This window comes from Pelodiscus sinensis, chromosome 4 (assembly GCF_052426305.1).
Source record: "Pelodiscus sinensis isolate ZL-2025 chromosome 4, ASM5242630v1, whole genome shotgun sequence".
NCBI lineage: Eukaryota > Metazoa > Chordata > Testudines > Trionychidae > Pelodiscus > Pelodiscus sinensis.
In genome coordinates, this window is record NC_143055.1 from 104,451,821 (window position 1) to 104,471,471 (window position 19,651).

The 19,651-nt window shown below is 42.0% G+C and overlaps 1 protein-coding gene across 36 annotated transcripts in view; it reads right to left on the reverse strand.

The window, feature by feature from the left end:
* ANK2 (ankyrin 2) overlaps positions 1–19,651 on the reverse strand; it is a 592,965-nt gene that overhangs the window by 37,018 nt on the left and 536,296 nt on the right. For 35 of the 36 annotated variants that reach the window (XM_075929759.2, XM_075929766.2, XM_075929765.2 and 32 more), the window contains 5 exons: positions 11,058–11,282; positions 7,982–8,136; positions 3,548–3,759; positions 1,892–2,096; positions 724–820 (listed from right to left, as the gene is read on the reverse strand). In XM_075929759.2, the coding sequence (XP_075785874.2) occupies positions 724–820; positions 1,892–2,096; positions 3,548–3,759; positions 7,982–8,136; positions 11,058–11,282 (894 nt within the window). Of the gene's footprint in view, positions 1–723; positions 821–1,891; positions 2,097–3,547; positions 3,760–7,981; positions 8,137–9,270; positions 9,370–11,057; positions 11,283–19,651 lie in introns of all 36 variants that reach the window. The other variant, XM_075929788.2, reaches the window with a different exon arrangement.

The window sequence follows — 19,651 nt, forward strand, 5'->3', positions numbered from 1 at the left end:
AAGTTTTCCCTCTCTGATTTATGATGCTTTGGAGATTGCTGGAAGTAACATTTTTTTAAAGGTTGTAAACAAAGTATAGAAGCTACCTCTCTCCCCGATGGATTTTCCCTCAGTAAATCTTTAATTAACTATTTAAACATACAGCTTTTGGGCATCTATCAGAGGAGGACCTAACAGGCAAAACCACAGTGGGGTTTTCAAAAGGGCTCATTGCTACTGCAACTCACCACTGAATTCTACAATAAAATTCCCATTTAATTACAAAGTACTAAGTAAAGCTAACATTAAAAATGCAACTCTGTGTCTCTGTACAAAAATATTTTGAAGCATAAAAGACCATATGAATGCAGACAAGACAATTACAAACTCTCTCATATCTCGGTTGGATGCAGTATGGGACTAATTATTCATGCTATAGCCATGTTCTTATGAGCATCCATACTTTTAAATATGTGAGCAGTTTCACTGACTTCAATGGAAAGACTCACACATCCCTGACGTTACAAATGTGCTTAAGTACTTTGCTGAATTGTGGCCGTCTTTTGCCAATAAACAGTTTAAAATGATAAACTTATTCAGCTATATAGAAGATAATGGTTAAACTAAACAAAACAAAACCGCTTCCAAAAGGGACATTACATGTAAGTGAGAATGCATGAAAGAAAAAAGGACCAGATTTAAAAAGGCTCATATTTTAACAGTGATGTTTTGCTGTATATGTACCTTGCAGACACATTTGTTGTGAAGGAAACACATTCATTGACGAAAGTTAGTGGAGTCGTTCCTGTAATATCTTCCCATTGAGCAGGGGTCGTTCCACCTGAAAGAAAAATAATAAAAATAGGTAAAAGTTTAAAAACAAGCAATAAGCCCAATTTTGCATGGATTTAGTCACATACAGAGTTAGCCCAAATAAACCAACTTGCATTTCTTCAAACAATCAGTGCTGAAGCATAGCTCTGGAAATAATCCTTTCAAACACATCTGAAACTACATGACATTTACAGGTAAACGCATACCCCTGAAAGAGTAGAGCAAAAAGATGAGCTAGAATTTTCTGCATGTCATATCTACACATAATGGGAGCATGGATCAGCATTCATATCACACTCCCTTGTAGGTACCTGGCCCAAGACAATAAAGCTAATGATGTAACTGGCAGATCAAATTTGGTGATGAATTGTGGTCATGTGCCACCTGAAGCACATTGCGCATAAGCCAAGGAGGAGACCAAACATAATTTCTGCCCACACCAGATTCTTTACCCATATAGAGGAAAATTATCGCATTTAACAACGCGGCTGAAGTTGTACTTGGGAGGAAGAAATTCTAATAAATTTGTGATTTTTAGTGTATTGAATTTTATTTTTCAATAATTCTGATTAACTCCGTTTCAAGTTTTACTATTTACCTCATTCTGCAGAAGAATATTTTGCAGATTTATAGAAAAATCTGTCTGTATTATATTTTAATGGCCAGATTGTGAGCCCCTAGCTCATATTAATGAGCAATTTCTCATCACTGATTTAAATGGGAGTACCTTACAAACGAGAACCAGGGAGTCTAAATTTGGATGTTGATTGTGTTTCTTTAAGCATCATTGAGCAGAATATGGTGCTCCATAAGCAGAACCCATGAAGAAAATGCTAAGAAGTGAAAAGCATGGGGCTATGCAGCATGGAAAAAAATATACAGTGCTGCTATTGTTCTCACAAGTGGTGAAATATCAGTTCCACTCCATGGAATGAATGCAGTTTATTTTCATACACAGCCCCCAGCAAATCTTTTATAGAGAGTTATGTCAATGTCATCTTTTTAATACATTTGACCCAAACCACTTTATTATCACAAGATTCTGCAAACATGCAGAACTCTGGTTCACTAAACCTACCTGTTATGCTGCATAGTAATCTTAAAGTAGGTGTTTCACCCCCATAACCATTCATCATCCCATCACTGGAGACTTTGGGGACAGGAATAGTCATGGTGATTGGCTTGTGGAATTTTCTCCTTCTTGGTTCCAGGGTGACTATAGGACTGAAGGTTGCCTTGTTCCCTAAAATCTTCCTTACAAATTCATTGTGCATAGGCTGGGCCTTTCCAATGTAACAAGACAAAAATGAATAAGCAATAAGAACATAAGAACGGGTATACTGGGTCAGACCAAAGGTCCATCTAACCAGCATCCTGTCTGCCGACAGTGGCCAATATCAGGTGCCCCAGAAGGAAGGAACATAACAGGTAACCCTCACATGATCCCTCTCCTGTCACACATTTCCAGACAGAGGCTAGAGACACCATACCTATCCATCTTGGCAAAAAGCCATCGATGGACCTAACCTCCATGAATCTATCTAGCTCTTTGTTGAATCCTGTTAAGGTCCTAGCCTTCACCACATCCTCTGGCAAGGAGTTCCACAGGTTGACTGTGCGCTGAGTGAAGAAAAACTGTCTCTATCATATCCCCCCTTAGTCTCCTCTTTTCTAAGCTGAAAAGTCCAAGTCATTTTTAATCTTCTTCATATGGGACCCGTTCCAAACCCCTAATAATTTTTGTTACCCTTTTCTGAACCTTTTCCAATGCAAATATATCTTTTTTTGAGATGAGGCGTCCTCATCTGTATGCAGTATTCAAGATGTGGGTGTACCATGGTTTTATATAGAGGCAATAAGATATTCTCAGTCTTATTCTCTATCCCTTTTTTAATGATTCCTAACAATCAGTTTGCTTTTTTGACTGCCTCTGCACATTGAGTGGATGGTTTCAGAGAACTATCTACAGTGACTCCAAAATCTCTCTCTCGAGTAGTTGTAGATAAATTAGTCCCCATCATATTGTATGTATCATTGGGATTATCTTTTCCAATGTGCATTACTTTACATTTATCAACATTGAATTTCATTTGCCATTTTGCTGCCCAATCACTTAGTTTGGTGAAGTCTTTTTGAAGCTCTTCACAGTCTGCTTCAGTCTTAACTATCTTGAGCCGTTTGGTATCATCTGCAAATTTTGCCACCTCACTGTTTACCCCTTTCTCTAGATCATTTATAAATAAATTGAATAATATTGGTCCAAGGACAGACCCTTCGGGGACCCCACTAGTTACTAGTTAACAATATGGAACTGTAGCTTAATGAAGATGTAAATGATTGTATCTGACCACTGCTAGTGTTACGTAGCAAGTCTCCCCCACACAAATATATAATCAAATCCCACAGCCCCTTTGTGAGTTATGCTGGAATTACCATCATAGGAGAGAGAGATTAAGTGACTTGCTCAAGATCCCCCAGTCAATAAGTGACACAGTCATGAATAAAACTACAGAAACTTGACTTTCACTACATTGCTCTAGCTTCTAGACTCTGTCCCCTAAACTTTTATTGGGCTGTAGGGGCATTTTAGATAGCAGTGGGCAAATGGTGAGCTGGTATAATTGTTCAACTAGCTGCTGACTGTGCAATACCCAAAATGCATTGTTTTACCAGGGCTCAAATGAAATACCAGCAAGGAAAGTGTAATGAAAGTCTTGTCACTGATTCTCTGTACCTGGAGGCCGACACGAATTCGCTTGGTTAGCGCTCCCTCTGGGAAGACTGCTTGCACTTGTGGTACTACAGTGCTGCTAAGCACACCTCCCTCAGGTCCAATGAGGTTGCTGTCCTGTTTGATCCGGGACACCACTGCAAAGTACTGTGGGAAATCTCTGGTGATGATACGGCAGATACGCTTTTTCTCAAGTTCCTCTGGAGTATCAAGTACTGAGGGAAAAAAGAGTCATGCTCACACAATAAAAATTTCAGAGAGAGACACAATGCAGCTATTTCCAGACAAGAAAAGCTCTAAATACATTACAATAGGGGAGAAAAGCTTTAAAGAATTTTGAAATTTAAAGCAAGAACAATGAAAGCCAGAATTCGGGGGTGGGGAGGAATTAGAAATAGCGCAAAATACCTAATTCAGAACCAGACATTTGTTTTCCTATAATATGGGGGAAGGGGTGTATAGATAAAGAACTTTGGTTTTGAGCTGATCTTTATACGCTGTATCTACTTGATGGCCAAAAGATAGCAGCAGCACAGAGCTCTAATCAGTGAGGTACTGAAGTATGTGCCCGAGTTTGAGTACGCAGACGTCGGATTCAGTTCTATAGTATTACTCACATGCTTAAAGTTACACATATGCTCATATGGTCTGAATCAAGACCTAACCAAGCTTATTAAAAACTAAACTCATCCTTCAGGTACAGCGTTGTTCTCCAGGCCAAAGCTCACTGTCAGTGCCATGATGCAGTTATTACTGTCCCTTCAAGGATCTTTGAGCCCCTCCAAACAAGCAGCCATCATCAAAGGTAATAAAATACCAGGCGGTGAGACATTTACAAAGGAAGCTTTCCTGTCTATGTATTAAAGACAATGTTTCCCGCGGGATGACTGAGTGACATCAGCACATCACTCTGTGTTCCCAGGAGCCCTGACGACGTGACCGCTCCTTGACCTGGACCAGCACCCACCTGTCTCTGGGCCCTGCCACCAGCCTGCCCAGCCCACGCACCTGCTATGCACCTTGGTTCTGTGTAGCCCAGACTCAGGTGCGCTCTCCCGGACCCACCGCAAGCTGGGCAGGTCTTGCACCCCGGCCACTTCCCCAGCTGTCCAAAGTGAGCGCTCTGCTCTCTGGGCTCGCCACGGAGCAAAGCTGCTGCCAATATGCCCATGTGCAAATGCTGGGCTGGGGACAGGCTGTGGCTCCTGCTGTGCTGGCCAGCCCGGTGGTGCTCTTCGGGGGGTGGGGGGAAACGAATTCAAATTAGTGAGAGGGGACAGGATATGTGCAGGGAGATCAAATTGAAGTTCAGGTTGCAGAGGAGAGCCCTGCCTGATGGGGAGAGAGCCAGGGTTGGCCCGGCCTTGGCTGTGCCCATCAGCTGGGGGAGCCGGGCTGCCTACCCCCGAAGACATGGGGGTTGGTGAATGTTGCAAGCTGAGGGCACCACCCCTTGTACTTTATTATTGTGAAAAGGGCATGGAAATTCAGGTACCAAAAGGGAGTTAAACATTGAGAAGTGTTATAAATAGAGGTTACTACTGTCACTGGAAGCTCTTCAAGATGTTTGGTCCCTATGTGTATTCCACATGTGGGCATGCATAAATCCTTCCCAGCAGTATTTACTGGCCACCACACATGCAGTAGGTGTCTCCTTGCTCATGACTGAGGGTGTAAAAACCAGCATGGGCTGAAAAATCTCCAGTCCCTCTTCCTACCGTAAATCCAACATGATCCGAAGCAGAAGGGACACAGGGTGGGAAGTGGAATCCAGATGTAGATCTAGTTACTGTAAGTAACCTCCATTTCTTCTTTGAGTTCAGGGGTTTCCTCTGTGCATTCCATATGTGAGTTATTGGCAGGCAGTGTTCAGATGGAAGGTAAGAGTGAGGAAGCCGGCAGTAAAGATGCTTACAGCACAGCAGAGGTGTTAATTGAGAAAGGGAAACTAGAGAGGCATCGGCTCGCACTGGTTCTTATACTTTCAGTCAGGAGTACGAGGAGATCTACTGTGTGTATGTAGGCCAATGAACACTGCTTGTAAGACTTTCTGGACTCATGCTCACAGCACGTACACAGACCCAAGTGTGCAATACCCCTAAGAACCAGAACCAGAAGAAGAACCATTCTTTACCAGATAATACCAGATACGTTTTGCCCCCGTGCTGCTGCCACGTTTACTGAGTGTGCATAGGCGTGCGCATGGGGTGTGCACCATGTTTACTGAGTGTGCACAGGCGTGCGCACGGGGTGTGCCAGGTGTGCCCAGGCATACCCTAATGTTTCAAAGGGGGCGTGAGCGAAGGAGCGCCGCTTTGGCGCTCTGGGGAACGGATGCTGCTCCGGGTTTGCCGTGCATGCGCAGCCAAAACCGGTGGGTTTTAGGACCCCACAGAAAGAGGCGGCAGGGACGCAGCAACGTCACCCGGCTGCCCCATCAAGCGAGGTGAGTTTAAACCCCGGGTGAGAAGGTGGGGGGGAGGGTGCTCCGGGCAGGGGATCGGGTGCAGCGCGGCTGGCCCGGGGGGTGGCGGGGGTCAGGGGCGGGGCAGCTGGCCTCGGAGAGGGAAGGGGGTTGGGGGCAGTGCGGCTGGCCTCAGAGAGGGGTCCAGGGCTGGGGGGAGTGCAGCTGGCCTCGGGGAGGGGAGGGGGCCGGGGGAGAGGGCAGCGCAGCTGGCCCCTGCCCCCGCGAGCTGCTTCCCATCCCCTCTTCCCCCTGGTCCCCCACTTCCCCCCAGCCAGTTCCTCTTCCCCCCTATCTCCCGCCCAAGATCAAGTGTGTCCGTTTTTTGGGGGGAGGGTCTACCTGGCAACCCTACGAGTCGGACCCGGTGCAGGCACCACGTGATGTACCAAGTGATGCACCAAGTCCCAGACTGCCGGAACTCCGGGAACCAGAGACTGCAGAGTGGGGGTTTGTGGCCCAAAAGGGGGCTGAGAAACCTAAGAAAGACAGAGTAGGGGGAGCACCAGAAGGGTGACAGTCAGGGTGACCCTAGAACTCTATTACAGACCAGTTGGCGGCTGCTGGAAGAGAAGGGAAAAATAGGGGATAAGGGTCAGAGAGGAAGGGGCTTGTGCTGAGGAGAGGGGGGCAGGTCATGAGAAGAAAGGGGAAGGCACCAAGGGACAGGGTGTAGGAGACACAAATTCCAGGGGGCCAACTGGAGACAATGAGGAAAAGAGAAGCAGGGGAGATGTCAGTGGGGGGGGGGGGGGGGGACAGGATGATGCTAGGAGAGGAGAGGGGAAGGGCTTTGGGGGCTAGAGGGGAGTAGAAGAGGTGTTGGGAGAAGGCTTGAAAGAAGGGGTAGGCATGAGGAAGGCAGGGATGGAGCAAGGCACATGTGAGGGCACAGAGGGGCATGAGAGGAACGGGGGCAGAGGGTGGTGAGGGGGTGGGCATCAGGGAAAAAGAAGGCAAAGGGGGCAGGGACAGTGAGGGAAGGGGGAGGCACCAGGAGGGTGCAGGGGTAAGGGAAGGTGCAGGTGCCAGGGGACTCCGGGGGGTGAAGCAGTAGGGCAGACACCTGCAGGGGAGGGACCAGCACCAGAGGAGAGAGTCAGGGCAGGTGTGTTGAGGGAGGTGTTAGGAGAGGGGATGAGGAGGGGTAGCTCACATTATCAGAGTGGGGCTACTGGAGGAGTGGGCACGGGGGCGGGAGAGAAAGGCTGGTGGAGGGGGGCAGGACTCAGGAAGGCTGAGGGCAGTGAGAAGGGTAGGAGTCAGGACAGCAGAGGTGGGTGAGGGGTTGGGGGGGCAGCAGGCACCAGGGGAGCTGATGGAGCAAGCAGAGGAGACAGTAGCAGAGGGGAAAGGTAAGATATTTAATAACAACTTGGGTGCCACAGTGGCACATCCAAACAAGCCATAAACTCAATACTGGTGCACAACACAACATTTATTATGCTCATGGGAGGAAACTCTTAGAGGGAACACTTCCCCCAGCCTCTCCACCCCCCGAGTTAATGTCACACACATTGGGTTAATGCAATTGCAGGATAGTTGCATGAGGGGGTTTGGTGAGGGCCAAACTAATCCCTATTGATAAGAGGATAGTGGGGTCACATGACACCTTTTATTTCTGGTCATGTGTCCATATTGCCCCGAAAGTGTTACCTCCAGCGGCATGTGGGGTCAGGGGATGTGGCTAATGGGGGTCAAAGAGTACATTTAAAAAAAATTCTTTGGGTGCACACCCTAATGAAATGCGCTGCACACGGCTATGTGAGTGTGTTATGATATTCCTCTTTGATGCCAGTGAAACATCAGTGGAATATGGCAACACGGCCTCTAGAGAGTGGGGTCATGAGTGAAATAGTCAATCGGAGAGGAGACAGAAAACGACTTCTCTAGTTACAGAAGTAAAACAAGATAAAAGGATCATTTAAATTCCTCTTCAACCTTCTCCCCACCCTTGTCCCAGCACGGAGTACCTTCATCCATTCCATTGAGGATTTCATTCAGTTCATCCTCTGTATATTCACAGAAATGCTCCTTCCAGCTGTCCCCATTCTCACTGCGCAGGATTACCAGCTCTCTCTCTTTCCCACGCAAAGCGGCAAAATGGGGGATCTCCACGATCACAGGCCTGACGCAGCAACACAGCACATTAAATGTATATGGGTGAGAGGAAGAAATAGAAGCGACAGCAATCCATCCAGTCTGTTACAAAGTAACCTGGAATTCTACCCACTTTTCCAGCATAGTTGGGTATAATCCTAACCAGCATCTCAAGGGGTCACTAGAGCATCTTTTCTTTTACAAGGACCTGGTGTGTACTGTACTGTAGGACACTTTAGATGTGCATACATCTCCTTATGCAATAAGGAAGCAGTACTTTGAACAGAGATTTTAGCATATGGTTGCAAGCAGATAAAATTAATAAAATTCATGCTCATTTTAGCACTGTTATCACCATGTGTTTTAACTTGTGCAATTTCATTTCAAAGACAATCCACTGCAATATATACAGACAGTGGGACAAATTCTGATCTAGCATGCTGGTATAATCAGAATAATGATGCTTAAGTCAAGGGGCTTGATTCATCTCTCTTGTACTGATTTTACACCAACATTAATCTGGATTTCTACTAGTGTAGAGGAGATAAGAATTTCCTTCATTATGAACACGTGAGAGTCTTTGTGTGTGTGTGTGTGTGTGTGTGTGTGTACGCACACATACTCCTATAATGCTGGTATTTTCTACACTCAGGAAGAAAATATAAATATACATGATACATATACCTAACAAGTGCATAATAATATGGGCCATCATGTACTTGATAAAATGTCATGCTATTTCATACTATGTTATATTATATTCAATATATAACATAATATTATTGGTTTGGTAGCAATGGGTGCAAAATAGAAACATACACAAATGCACAAAAGATTCTTTTTACTTCCAATCCAGGTTGCTTTGCTACAGACATCAAGCACATAACAGCTGGAACATTTTACAGCTAGGAAGATCTCATGCTAAAACAAAAATGAAGGTCACAAAACTTTAAGAAAAAAGATATAAACGTACCGCCACAACAAAAACCACATACCACAAGGGTTGGAAAATGGTCCACTAAAGGTCAGATATACAAAATTTCAAATCATAGAAAGGGACACTGTCATGGGCACAATGACATAAAAAAATAAATCATATTGCAGAGGGAGGAGAAGAATGGGGGAGGCCAGCATCCATCAATTTGTTTTAAGTCTCTCCTACCCAAGAAATTTGGTCCCAGGAGGCCCCAGCTGAAGGATTCGGCTGACCAAGCTTTCTCCCTCATTAAGTGGGGGAGGAGCCGTAGGCAGATGAAGTTTACTGAGTACATCCAAAGCAGCAGTGAAAGAAAGAACATCAATAAACTTTATGTATGGGTTTTTTTTCAGAACCACAGTGCCACTGTCTGATCAACAGAGTGGAATTAGGCCAAACACTGAATAAGGTTCTGCCCTCGCTGTACCCCACTGCTGACAGAAAATCCTGAAATGCTTCCATTAATGCCAATGGGATTTTTATCATTGAACATAATGGGAGCAAAATCTGGCCCTTAGAATGGATGTGTCAGTGTAGTACAGTAATATTTGTGTTAACAGGTACAGTGCACAATACCTGATTTCACTGCCAGGAGGCCACCCAGAAAAATGCCCATTAGTAGGGGATAAACCTATGAGGAGTGACACAAAAACTCTAACATATCTGTGTGTGTTATTCAAATGAGTTTTTATTGAGATTACTCATCGGATGGAGGGACTATTTAAAAAAATAAAAGGTACTGCATGTTAGTGTGAATGTGGGGAAGAGGAAAAGATGGTTATAGAAATAATGTGACAGCAGAGGTATTCTGCTTGTCTTTTAGATTTTTTTATAAGAATTGAACTAGATTTGAAGAGAATGTCAAATTAGTATTTTGTTAGGCAACTTCTCTGATGCATCTGAAACCTATGAGCACCTCATTTGTTAAGGAAGAGGACTCGCCTTTATGTTCCCAATGTTTCATAACTCTTCCTGTTGCACTATCAATAAAATAATGGAAACAAGTCTGGATACTTTCTCCTCTCATACTCTGTTCAGAGTGTTTCTGAAAAACATCAAATCATCTCCCACTCTTTTCTCAAGTCCGTTCTTCCAGATATAACTTCAGCAGGTGGCTCTGCTGGCTATCTTTACATGACAGGACTTAAATACAATTGAATGGTTTCAAAATGGATTTAAACTGTTGCTTTTCTTAACTTCATTTACCAGTTTCCAACTGAAACTTTTCACTCTATTGGAGGGGTTCCTGCAATCATCCATTTTTGGATGCCCCAGTTGATAAGGAGAGCAGCTGATAAAAAAAATAAAACAAAAGTGCAGAGAACTGCTGGTTTCAGCTGAATATTGCTAAAACAAGCACAGCAGTAGTTGCAGTTCTGATCTTTCTATTGGGTATTGCAATATAGGACAAAATAAACTGCTGGAGAATTCCTGAGATGTCCTATTGTTTGAACTTGCAATTTTAACCCCAGAAAAATCAAAGGCTTGTGCTTTCCAGATGGTCCAAATTATTGACAGCAGGCCTATAGACGAAACACAAGTTTCTACTGTAAGGAGCTTTAACTTGTGTTCTATCTGTAGCAGGCTTCAAATTTAGTTTATATCAGTGCTGTGCTACGTGTTATTCATGTCTTAACTGTGGGTGATTTAAATACAGTATGAATTGCCTACCTCTGATAGCAAACTGATTTCCATTTTCATAGCATGGCACTGATTAATAAACTTATTCCAGGAAGCACTCTAAACCTTAGTGTTAGTGGTTAAAAAACATCAGTATTGTCGAATGAAAAGGCATACAAGCTAAGTGAATTGCTGATTTGCACTAGGGGGCCGATAATATTGTGATCAATCTGAAACAGTATGCTAAGTTAACCTTTTCAATTTAAATGTTGAAGCAGGGGCTACCCCAAGTGCAATTTCCAAACAATGGAGATATACCTATTATTTTTCATGTAGGTCAAACAAAGTCTTACCCGAGAAACTGAGCACCAGAAGGTCCAACTTCAATCAAGCGGCTGGCCAGACCTTCTCCTTCCACCATTGGAGGCATGGTGGCCAGTCTATGTCGCTTGACCAATCGGCAGGTTACTCGTGTGGGAGCAGTGCATTTCCGAGGAGGAATAATGATCCTTAGCCCATTGTGTCTGCAGCCTCGCATGGCACCACCACGGGCATCCACCATGAAGCTAACCAGGAAGCTGAAAACGACAAATGAATATTAGCTATGTTTTTGAAAGCGTATCAGCCAAAGCAAAATCACTCCAGTTATGTTCCAAAGGGTTCTCTTTCAAAATGTAACAAACTATATACCTATGGCACTTTCTCAGTATGTACAGTTAACAATCCCCCTTTTTAAATGTAGCAATAATTCATGCTAACATCACTAATGGCTTGTACTAGAAATATTTATCTTAAGAGCTTTTAATAGCAACACTCTTATTTTGCAATGCAACTGATGGTAGAAATATACCATATATAAATATAGGATCCTGACCAAACACTCCTAATTTATGCATGAATATACACACTTTTCACACTGTATATTTTTCCCAATGCTATCTGGAATATTTCTGCCACGACTGTCATTGCAAAGTAAGATGGGCACAAGACACATATATTTGTTATACAATTTTAATATATTATTAAAGAAAAATGGCTTACTGGGCAACAATATGATTTTTTGTTAATTCTGTATATTTTTAGTAGTCTGATGCAACTAAATCTCCTAAAACTATGTAATTCATAGATTATGAGCCACATTTTGTTCTGCAGTAAGCAGTTATAGCTGCTGTTGGGAATTGTGCCTCTTTATATCAAGTATAAATCTCTCATTCTCTCTCTCTCTAACGTTTATCATTCTTAAAACTTTTCACAATATGATATTGTAACAAACTGACCAGATAGCAGAAAAATAATCAAGATTTCGATTCTCTTTTGTGAAAAACTGACTATATTGACTTTTAATAAGCTAAACACTACTCCTTACTACATTTAACATGTCTACCTTTCTCCTTACCATTTCCAAAAACAAAACAGAACAGGGAAAAATAAGAGTGGAAAGAGGCAAATATAGTAGGATTCTCCTATTTAAATTATATCCTTATACAGAGAAAATGGCAAATAATTGAATTTGAGATGAATTTGTTGTCAATTAGAATACTGTTTCAATGTGCCTCTGTTAAAGGAGGATAAGATAACTACAGAAAACTATGGAGTTTTGAGCTGGTGGTAACCATTCTGTAGTGGGTTTATTTCTATATTTCTGCTTTTTCTCTCTTACTATACACAATGTTAATATGTCCCTGTAGGATGTCCTACAGTGACAAGAAGACATCTGTGGCAGGGAGCTCCCTTGTGGCTCAAGATACATTGCTTTTATATCTTTTTCTCTTGCCTTCTTACAAGCTCTGTTTGTTCAGTCATGAACAGACAATGCACTTATTTTGATAGTTTTCCTGTTATCTGGAATGCACCTTAATTAAGGGCATTTCTGTGATATGTAACAAAAACCCTAGAAAAAATGGCTATTTTATATTGTTCAGATTTATGATCACCACTGTTCTGGGGGAGGAGGTTGGCTTGCTGCACGGAGAATAGGGGAAAGTAGGTGAGCATAATACCAGACCTACTTTTTAGGAAATGAACTAGTCACCACACAGAGATTCATACAAATGCTAACATCTGCACTGAGAAACCTGCAAGAAAAAAAATCTTACCACATGAGACACAAATACAGATTTTTTTCACTCTCATGGGTCACTTGGTGTGACAAATATTTGAATCCATTCATTATCAAAACATTTACAGTTCATTCCACATGCTGTTAAAACAGAAAACCCAACACTCCGTGCAAGTCAAGTCATAAAAATGAATGAGAGGAAGGAGCCACAACCTGCCATCTAAAGCACGCCATGCACCACGGATGCCATATGAAGAGACTTCCTTCCCACACATGCAGTCTCCCATTCTACCACCATTCATATACCTCTAGGTTTTGTTTAGTGTAATACCCTATGGAGTACAACCATTATCTCATTCGTCAGGGGGCTGATGTTTCTGTGGTTTTAACAAAAAACAAAAATGAACAAGTGTTTATAGCTTTAATTCCTTAGGGTTCACTTTTGAAGAAAGGACTCAACCTACCTTAATACATTCTATAGTTTAGAGTCATATTTGCATGTGATTATGAAAAAGGATTAAAGGAGAACTCAAGCACAGTAGTTGCTCCATTTTTCAAATGATATTGTAATGCCGACAGGCAGAACTGAACCTGGGACCTTTGAAGCTTAGTGAATGAGCCTCTGCCACATGAGCTAAAAGCAGCTGACTATTAGCTAAGGTTATAGAGCAAACTCATTATTCTCTCTGTAAGTGATCTCAGTGCCACTAGGTAGGACAACACACCACACCCAGAAGATGTGTGGGTTACAGTATGTGATTGTCTTTCCAAGTTAAAACAAAGTCCCTGTCTGGATGCAGTTTTTGTGTCACCTTTGTAATGGAATGGATAAAAATGTGACTTTTGCTTCTGAGGATCAGCCTAAGATTCAGTGACTTGAAGAATGCTTTAGAAATGCATTTAACAACAGCTTAAGTTCTGAGACAGCATAAGCAGTTCACAATCTGGTATTAATATTGTGAACAACTACAGAAACTGCTACCACTATTATTAGAGCAGGTTAATTTATTTGGTGAAACTAATTTACTGAATGATTTGTGGCATTTTTCTTCAAGTAAAATCATCATTAATTCATTTTTTTTCATTATTCAACAAGTGCTCTAGATGGTCAACTAATCGTAAATGATAATGGAGTCAGTATTTTTTTCCTTTCATTTGGGGAATTCTTTATTCGCAAAGTCTTTTCCTTAGAAACTAAGCAATTCATCTTACATTGTGCGCCAACATTGCTGAGCACGCTGCAGCTGCTACCAAGTTACAAAGTAGATAATGTATCTATAAATAATAATTCAACCATCCCTATTAATGAATGTAGCACAGAACCCAATCACGGAATCCCTGCTACACTTGCAATATTGGGCTCTGCTATTTTCAGAGCTGGTACTCTCTAACTGAGTGAAAGTTTTCAGATAAGCTAAAAGTTGAGATGTGAACTGAAATGATAACCCTCTCCCATGAAACAGACAGTCTGTATACCTATGAAGTAGCCCTGGAAAAGTATATTTCTTTAGACACCAAATCAGTGTCCTAAAAGTGAGGCTGGAAACAGGGCTAATATCTCTGGTTTTGAGCATTCTTATTTATACTGGTATTTTGCAGCATGTTTGTAAGTAATATTATGCACAGTTCTGGACACCTAGTATTAGAGATGGCCTGGAGATCTAATTTTTGAAATGGGAAGTGATATCAAAATCTGGATCAAATGCAAGATCCATATTTTGTAATCACTCTCTCTGTCTTTGCACTATGGGACCCCAATTCCAAACATAGAAAGTTTCAATGGAGTTGGGTCAAAATTCATATCCAAACCTAAATTTCATAGTGGGGGACGGACCATGTCTATTCAGTACAATAAATATGCTGTAAAATTAAAAGGAAGTCAGAAGATATTTGGAGAGACTGATTTCTGGGGAAAGGTCAAAATAAATAACCTAATTTACAGAAACTGACGAATATTGGAGAAATAATAGACATCTATATTCATTTTAAGATTGTAAAACACCAAAAGGAGAGGTATTAGGATGGCATTGGAGGTACAACTGGGGCAATGGGACGAAAATGAATGATGTCAAGTTAATACAAATAATATAATAGATTTTAACTATTTCAGAAAGATGTCTCTGAAGTGAATGATGGAAATGTCTTCTTTTGCATCACTAAAACTAGAGCACACAAAACACAAAGAAACATACCTATATCAATATTTATGGACTGGATGAATATTTTCTAGCTTTACATCTCTTTGTATTGTTGAAGATTTCTGTTGCACACCAAGTTTTAAAGGAAGAGGATGTTCTATTTGAACTTTAATTGAGTCCTCATTCAAGATGACAGCAATTCAAGAGTTAACGCAGTGAAGTCAAAATATACATGTGTTAAAGAAGGTAAGCTTTCCTGGAGGTAAGGAAGGACAACTTTTGATTATGTTTCATTTTCTGGAAAGTTTTTAAAGAAAAAGCTGGAAATGAAGGTTAGCAAAGGTAAGAGAGGACCCTAAAGTTTACTGAGTCTTTTGTTGGCATCACAGAAACTTGGTGGGATAATACACACGATTGGAATGTTTGTATGGAAGGGTACAGCTTGCTCAGGAAGGATAGACAGGGAAAAAAGGGAGGAGGTGTTGCCTTATATATTAAAAATGAACACACTTGGAGTGAGGTGAAGATGGACATAGGAGATGGAAGTGTTGGGAGTCTCTGGGTTAGGCTAAAAGGGGTTAAAAACAAGGGTGATGTCATGCTAGGAGTCTACTACAGGCCACCTACCCAGATGGAAGAAGTGGATGAGGCTTTTTTTAAACAACTAACAATATCATCCAAAGCCCAAGATTTGGTGGTGATGGGGGACTTCAGCTATCCAGATATATGCTGGGAAAATAACACAGCGGGGCACAGACTATCCAATAAGTTCTTGGACTGCATTGGAGACAACTTTTTATTTGAGAAGGTTGAAAAAGCTACTAGGGGGGAAACTGTTCTAGATTTGATCCTAGCAAATAGGGAGGAACTAGTTGAGAATTTGAAAGTGGAAGGCAGCTTGGGTGAAAGTGATCATGAAATCACAGAGTTCACAATTCTAAGGAAGGGTAGAAGGGAGAACAGCAAAATAGAGACAATGGATTTCGGGAAAGCGGATTTTGGTAAGCTCAGAGAGCTGATAGGTAAGGTCGCATGGGAATCAAGACTGAGGGGAAAAACAACTGAGGAGAGTTGGCAGTTTTTCAAAGGGACATTGTTAAGGGCCCAAAAGCAAGCTATCCTGCTGCATCAGAAAGATAGAAAATATGGCAAAAGACCACCTTGGATGAACCACGAGATCTTGCATGATCTAAAAATAAAAAAGGAGTCCTATAAAAAATGGAAAGTAGGACAAAGAATGAATTATTTAGGAAAGTAGGACAATTCATTACAAAGAATGAATATAGGCAAACAACACAGGAATGCAGTGGCAAGATTAGAAAGGCAAAGGCACAAAATAAGCTCAAACTGGCTACGGAAATAAAGGGAAACAAGAAGAATTTTTATAAATACATTAGAAGCAAGAGGAAGACCAAGGACAGGGTAGGCCCACTGGTCAGTGAGGAGGGAGAAACAGTAACAGGAAACTTGGAAATGACAAAGATGCTTAATGACGTCTTTGTTTCGGTCTTCACTGAGAAGTCTGAAGGAATACCTAATAGTGAATGCTAGTGGGAAGGGGGGAGGTTTAGAAGATAAAATAAAAAAAGAACAAGTTAAAAATCATCTTGAAAAGTTAGATGCCTGCAAGTCACCAGGGCCTGATGAAATGCATCCTAGAATACTCAAGGAGCTGATCGAGGAGGTATCTGAGCCTCTAGCTATCATCTTTGGAAAATCATGGGAGACAGGAGAGATTCCAGAAGACTGGAAAAGGGCAAATATAGTGCCCATTTATAAAAAGGGAAATAAGAACAATCCAGGAAACTAGAGACTAGTTAGTTTAACTTCTATGGCAGGGAAGATAATGGAGCAAGTAATTAAGGAAATCATCTGTAAACACTTGGAAGGTGGCAAGGTGTTAGGGAACAGCCAGCATGGATTTATAAAGAACAAATCATGTCAAACCAATCTGATAGCTTTCTTTGATAGGATAACGAGTCTTGTGGATAAGGGAGAAGTGGTGGATGTGGTATACCTAGACTTTGGTAAGGTGTTTGATATGTCTTGCATGATATTCTTATCAATAAACTAGGAAAATACAACTTAGATGGGGCTACTATAAGGTGGGTGCATAACTGGCTGGATAACTGTACTCAGAGAGTAGTTATTAACGGTTCACAATCCTGCTGGAAAGGTATAACAAGTGGGGTTCTGCAGGGATCTGTTTTGGGACCAGCTCCTGTTCAATACCTTCATCAACTATTTAGATATTGGCATAGAAAGTACGCTTATTAAGTTTGCAGATGATACCAAGCTGGGAGGGGTTGCGACTAATCTGGAGGATAGGGTTATAATTCAAAATGATCTGCACAAATTGGAGAAATGGTCTGAGGTAAACAGGATGAAGTTTAATAAAGACAAATGCAAAGTGCTCCACTTAGGAAGGAACAATCAGTTTCACACATACAGAATGGGAAGCGACTGTCTAGGAAGGAGTACAGCAGAAAGGGATCTAGGGGTTATAGTGGACCACAAGCTGAATATGAGTCAGCAGTGTGACGCTGTTGCAAAAAAAGCAAACATAATTCTGGGATGCAGTAACAAGTGTGTTGTGAGCAGGACACGAGAAGTCATTCTTCCGCTCTACTCTGTGCTGGTTAGGCCTCAGTTGGAGTATTGTGTCCAGTTCTGGGCACCACATTTCAAGAAAGATGTGGAGAAATTGGAGAGGGTCCAGAAAAGAGCAACAAGAATGATTAAAGGTCTAGAGAACATGACCTATCGAGGAAGGCTGAAAGAATTGGGTTTGTTTAGTTTAGAAAAGAGAAGACTGAGCAGGGACATGATAGCCGCTTTCAGGTATCTAAAAGGGTGTCATAAGGAGGAGGGAGAAAACTTGTTCATCTTGGCCTCCAGGGATAGAACAAGAAGCACTGGGCTGAAACTTGCAGCAAGGGAGGTTTAGGGTGGACATTAGGAAAAACTTCCTAACTGTCAGGGTAGTTAAACACTGGAATAAATTACCCAGGGAGGTTGTGGAATCCCCATCTCTGGAGATATTTAAGAGTAGGTTAGATAAATGTCTATCAGGGATGGTTTAGACGGTTTTTCGTTCTGCCATGGGGGCATGAGACTGGACTCAATGACCTCTCGAGGTCCCTTCCAGTTCTAGTATTCTATGATTCTATGACCAACCAGTGTAAAGTTTAGGACGCCTTGTGAATAAGGGAGAAGCCTTGTGGATAAGGGAGAAGCGGTGGATGTCATATACCTAGACTTTAGTAAGGCATTTGATACGGTCTCGCATGATATTCTTATTGATAAACTAGGCAAATATAACTTAGATAGGGCCAAGATAAGGTGGGTGCATAATTGGCTGGATAACCGTAGTCAGAGAGTTGTTGTTAACGGTGCTAAATCCTGCTGCAAAGGGATAACAAGTGGAGTTCCGCAAGGATCTGTTTTGGGACCCGTACTGTTCAATATCTTCATCAATGATGTAGATATTGGGATAGAGAGTACGCTTATTAAGTTTGCAGATGATACCAAACTGGGTGGGGTTGCAACTTCTTTGGAGGATAGGGACATAATTCAAAATGACCTTAGCAAGTTAAAGAAATGGTCAGAGGTAAACAGGATGAAGTTTAATAAAGAGAAATGCAAAGTGCTCCACTTAGGAAGGAACAATCAGTTCCATACATGCAAGATGGGAAGCGACTGTCTAGGAAAGAGCATGGCGGAAAGGGATCTAGGGGTCATAGTGGACCACAAGTTGAATGAGAGTCAATAGTGTGATGCTGTTGCAAAAAAAGCAAATATGATTCTAGGTTGTATCAACAGGTGTGTTGTAAGCAAAACTCGTGAAGTCATTCTGCCGCTCTACTCTGCACTAGTTAGGCCTCAGCTGGAGTACTGTGTCCAGTTCTGGGCGCCACATTTCAAGAAAGATGTGGAGAAATTGGAAAGGGTACAGAGAAGAGCGACAAGAATGATTAAAGGTCTAGAGAACATGACCTATGAAGCCAGGCTTCATGAACTGGGCTTGTTTAGTTTGGAAAAAAGAAGATTAAGGGGGGACATGATAGCGGTTTTCAAATATCTAAAAGGGTGTCACAAGGAGGAAGGAGAAAATTTGTTCCTCTTGGTTTCTGAGGACAGGACAAGGAGTAATGGGCTTAAAGTGCAGCAAGGGAGGTTTAGATTGGACATTAGGAAAAAATTCCTAACTGTCAGGGTGGTCAAATATTGGAATAAATTGCCAAGGGAGGTGGTGGAATCTCCCTCTCTGGAGATATTTAAGAACAGGTTAGATAGACATCTGTCAGGGATGGTGTAGACGGAGCTTGGTCCTGCCTTGAGGGCGGCGGGCTGGACTCGATGACCTCTCGAGGTCCCTTCCAGTTCTATGATTCTATGATCATGCTTGAAAGCAAATGTCAAGTGCTTGTTATGGCCTAAAAGAGAGCGAAAAGGAAGTTTCGGGGCAAGATAGTGAAATTCTCTTCTTTAGGGAGAGTTCTAGTAGGTATTGGAAGATAAAAAGCAAACACTCTTCAAGAAATATGATGTACTGTGGGTATTCCACAGGAAGAGGCTGAGATATACTGTCTGGAAAGAAAGGTTACAGATGAGACCAACCAATGTTCACTCTATTTAATGAATCAAATTCAGTCCATTGATATCAGTGGAGTTGCCCTCACTTACACAGGGGCTGAATCACTAAATTTTGTACACTATGCAGGTCCTAACTGACTAGAACTATATATGG